At 48.3% G+C, this 4,731-nt stretch overlaps 1 protein-coding gene across 1 annotated transcript in view; it reads left to right on the plus strand.

The window, feature by feature from the left end:
* CPB2 (carboxypeptidase B2) overlaps window positions 1-2,558 on the plus strand; it is a 37,651-nt gene extending 35,093 nt beyond the window's left edge. Inside the window, exons 10-11 of the mRNA XM_019525617.1 lie at window positions 2,050-2,134; window positions 2,263-2,558. Of these exons, the coding sequence (XP_019381162.1) occupies window positions 2,050-2,134; window positions 2,263-2,447 (270 nt within the window). The 3' untranslated portion in view covers window positions 2,448-2,558. The remainder of the gene's footprint in view (window positions 1-2,049; window positions 2,135-2,262) is intronic.
* The last annotated feature ends 2,173 nt before the right edge of the window (window positions 2,559-4,731 follow it).

Genomic DNA, 4,731 nt, shown 5'->3' on the forward strand with positions numbered 1-4,731 from the left:
GCTGACTTGAAGATGTCCAGCCCCTCCAGAAGCTCTCTAACCCGGTCCTCCCCAACCTGAGGTCTGGAGGCATTCCCCTCGAGTCCATCTGGCATCACAGCAGGGAAGTCCTGGTCCCTGCACAAGAAAACGGACGTGAAGAATTGGTTAAAGAAATCTGCTTTCTCCTCTGGCGCAACCACCAGATTGCCCAGTGTACTTTGCAGGGGCCCCACATTACCCGGTGCCTTCTTCATCCTCCCTATGTATTTGAAAAAGGACTTTTTATTATCCTTGATCTTGGACGCTAGTCCTAGCTCTATGTCCGCCTTAGCTTTCCTGACAGCCCCCCTACAGGCCCGAGCAGAGGAGGTATACTCCTCTTTGGAGATAGCACTCCCCTTCCACTGGGTGTATGCCGCCTTTCTGGTAAGCAGGCATTCCTGGATGCCCTTGGTGAGCCAGGGGGGCTTTCGGGCACTCTTGCCCCCCTTGCTTCTCATTGGGATGTGTGGATTCAGGTATTGCAATCCCCAGTTGGGGTTGGGAGGTATTTTTCTCTGAGCAGGCAGCATCTAGTAATCCCATGCTTTAGAGCAGCGGTTCTGAACTGGGGGTACATGTACCCCCAGGGGGTATGTGAAGCCTCATCAGGGGTTACATAAGATATATTTCATACATTGCCTAACACAGGTCGAAGGGCCTAAAAAAAGTCTTGACAATTTGAAACTGCCATAAAACGTGCATGCGTGTGGGATTACACGTAGTTTGACATAAAAAAATAATTTCCCATTGAAAGGAGGTATGTGAAGTGTCACTCTGAGACCAAGGAGTACATCAACTGAAAAAGGTTCAGAACCACTGCTTTAGAGCTTCTGCTGGTCACCTGCAGGGGCCGAGAAGGAATTTCCACCCTTGCCACCCCGCTCAACTAATGCAATATTAGTTTGTTTCTCAGTGTTTTTTTGCCAGAGGAGAAGTGGGGAGGGTTTCCTAGAGTTGTGGGGTGTATGGGAATTGGGCTCCTCCCTGCACTGGCAATACGGTATGATGGGATTTAATGTGTAATCCCACAATCACGCCTTCTGCAATGCATGCGTGGTACGGCAGAAAGTGTAACTGTGTGGATCATGCATTAGATCCTAACTTTCCTTTACCTGAACATGTAGAAGGGACCTTAGAAAACTCAGAGGTTACTAGCAAAAAGGTCTTGCTTTTCTCTTCAGCGTCCAATCAATTGCCAGATATGGGGTCAGGATAGAATGCAATGGCAGGGCACTGGCTGTGCTCTTGTCTTCCCTACTTTTCACTTATTGCAAACTATAGGGAGGGTTCGGTTTTGTTCCTAATATGCTTTGTGGCTGTTGTGTGAGAAGTCAGAGCATATGATTTTAAGGACTCTTGACACAAATGGTTGTCTGCAAACACAGAGGACTGAACTCAGTGGTGTCAAAACCCATACCAATGCTATGTTCTTACAAAAGCACTGTGACAGCATGGGTGTGTTTACATGCCACCCTAAAGTGATGTACCAACGCGCTATGTCGCTATACGGCAAGCTATGGTGACGTAATGATCAGGTGGGTCTACACGTGATCACCAGCTACGTCACGGTAGCGGTGTGCTTCCTGGTTGTAGTGCGCAGCTACAGTGATGTAATGGCAAAATCTAACTGTGCGCCATGCGCACAGTGCAGTAACCACCTGTATTGCACCATGTTTTAGTACTTCCAAAAGGAAGTACTAAAGCATGGCACCATAGCAACATTGCCATATGGCAATGTGCAGGCACACCCAACATGAAATAAACAAGACAACTAAAGAGAATAGATTTAGTACGGTAATAGTTTGCTGCTGAAAGGTGCCCATCTAAGTTACAACATAGAAACAATTTGTACAATGTGCATAAATTAAGCTAACCTTGTTTTAAATACATCTATTGCAAACTGTAATACAATCAAACCTGAGGACAACCACTCTTAATAGGTCTACTATCTCCATTGTGTTTGTGGTATATATGGATCACATTTTTACTGGCTAATAAAGCTAACTAATATTTTGTTGATTTCAGCAACTTCTGGCAAATAAAGCTGCTGCTGCTATTAAAAAGACATCCAGAAACATTTATCAGTCTGGCCCTGGTGCAGAAACAATCTGTAAGTATAAGTTTTAGTACAATAATTAGCGTAATAGAAAGAATATCCTCTCAAACCTGATGAATCAGGTTGCTGAACTGAGACCTAAAATGAAGAGTTTAGTATGTTTTCTCTTCTTTCTCCTACAGATTTAGCTCCTGGGGGGTCAGATGACTGGGCATATGATCTTGGCATTAAGTATTCTTTTACCTTTGAACTCCGGGATAAGGGAACATATGGGTTTTTGCTTCCTCCTCAACTGATAAAACCGACTTGTATTGAAGCACTTTCTGCTGTGAAAGAAATTGCTTTGCATATCATGATTAATATTTAATGTATTGTCATTCCATAACTTTAACAAGCATTTTATGTGGCTTGATGGAGTAGTTGTTTGTTTTAGTGTGACTAATTTTAGTTATTTCAAATAAAGAAATAACATACTTCTCACTTATATGTAGTTTTTGTATGGAAGCAAGTTTGACTACTTCTGCCCTTGAAATATGTCCCATTGCCTCACAAACTAAACCCTTACCACACTAAGCCAATGCAGCCACCTGCCATAAGGAGAGTGACACAACTGACTGCAATCACTGTGCAAAAGCAACTCCCCAAGCCACAATATCCAAGTATATGTCATTCAGTTTGGGATCCTTTCCTTCAGGAAGGACTTTTACACCGTAGTCAGATTGGTACAGACTCTGGGCAGGTTTGCCTTCTACTATGGTAGGGAGTGTGTGTGATCCTCTACCTAGGATCTCTTGTGTGTACTTTAACAACCTTTTGTAGAAACAGGATGTTACCTGCCATAGTTCCCCTTCTTTACTTATGGCAGCTTAGGGAGTGATGTCCGTGTTGTGTCAGAACTGCAGTCATCTTACAAAGAATTTAGATCACAACATGGCAAAGTCCAGCCTCTGGCCTGGATTGGGCCCATAGTCGATTTCATTTCCCAGCATCCCCTTCCTGCCATTGCTGTGGCTGGTTTCCAGGGACCCAAGCAGCAGATGTGGGGCTGGGATCTCATAGCAGTGACAGTGCAGTTTGGAACCAGGACAGAACTGTGATCTGCTGCCATCATGCCCCCCAGCACGTGTGCAGAAGAGGATTATGAATCTGCCCCAGCTCTGGACCACTCTGTCACCACTACCCTGGCCACAGACCTGGCCAAAGACCAGTTTCCCAACCAGCTGCGCTCCCTGCCAGTGCTGCTGGGGCCAGTCTCCATGGAAACCTGCTGCTGGGGGCTCCATGGAAACCAGCCACAGCAACCTGGGCAGGGGCTGCTGGGAAATGGAGTCTGGCCACTTGCCAGATCTACCATTTTTCCCACCCCTGGTTTAAATTATGGTCAGGGACCTACCGAATTTGCAACTGTGCGATGTTCACAGAAAATGCAAAATTGGGCGGGCTCTGCAAAAAATGGCAGGCTAGTTACAGGAAAAAAAAACCTGACTGAAAATAAAATGCTCGCCCAGCAGTCCTCACGGCACTGCAATTCTGCCCCCCTGCCCGCCCACTGGGAGACAAGAGGGCTGCTGACATGACACCCACCATCCCACCCCTTGCTGCTGATTGGCTGAGAGGGCTGCTTCTTGTGTGGCCCTGCCCTCTCTGCCATTTGGTGGTGAGGGGTGGGGCTGCATAACAGACAACCTTTGCAACCAATCATCAGCAGGGGGGAAGCCTCATGACAGCCCTCACAGCCAATCAGCAATGAAGGGGCAGAGTCAATGGGGCTGCTCTGCCAATCAGAGGCATGGAGGGACCCTGCTGTGCTCAGCCTGTAAATATGGCATCTGGCCATGAAATCTCCTGGCTGACTTCTCACATTTGGGTGACCCCTAATTATAGTTTGTATAGGATGGTCTGCATAGGGATGATCCTGCCTCAAGCAGGCGGTTGGACTCGCTAGATGACCTCTGGAGGTCCCTTCCAGCCCAGCTGCTCTGTAATTCTTATGGTTTGCTCCTGGCGAGTCTCTGGTATATCTCCTTTGCACCCACCACCATTTGCCAAAGGGAGATGCTTAAGGAAGTCTCAGCTGTTGCACCTGAAGTGCTGGTGTACCCCACCAGTTAACAAGTCCTCCACTGAGGCCTGCAGAGTGGAGCGTGCACACGCTGGCTATGGGCCTAAGCGACACCCAGCTTCAGGGTTTTTAGATCGAGATCAGGTGATTGCTGGCCCTAGGGCTGCCAGCTCTGTTTGAACCGACTGCAGGAGGTTACCAGGCCATCAACGTGCCCACGGCACACAATGTGAACATTCCCACGTGCTCATGTTTTCAAAACCCACTGGACTACTGTATAAACTGGATACAGCATTTGATATTTATTTGAATGAGTGCTCTATCATTCATCCCCTGGGTGGCTCTCAGTAGTCTCCTGGAGAGGTGTATCTAATTCCTGGAGACTCCGGGGCAATCCTGGAGGGTTGGCCACCTGCGCTGGCCCGCACCGCTGCCGCTCGCCCTTTCCGGCCTAGCACCAGCGCCCCGCTCCCCCTAGGCACGCACCCTCCCTAACCGGAAGTGCCCCTGCCCCTCACCATCATGGCGCTGCGGCGGCTTCGGGCAGCCACCTCTGACGTCACCGAGGGCGGGCGCAGCGGCCGCCGGG

The sequence above is a fragment of the Gavialis gangeticus genome, unplaced genomic scaffold, assembly GCF_001723915.1.
Source record: "Gavialis gangeticus isolate Ggan-Ray unplaced genomic scaffold, GavGan_comp1, whole genome shotgun sequence".
Taxonomy (NCBI): Eukaryota; Metazoa; Chordata; order Crocodylia; family Gavialidae; genus Gavialis; species Gavialis gangeticus.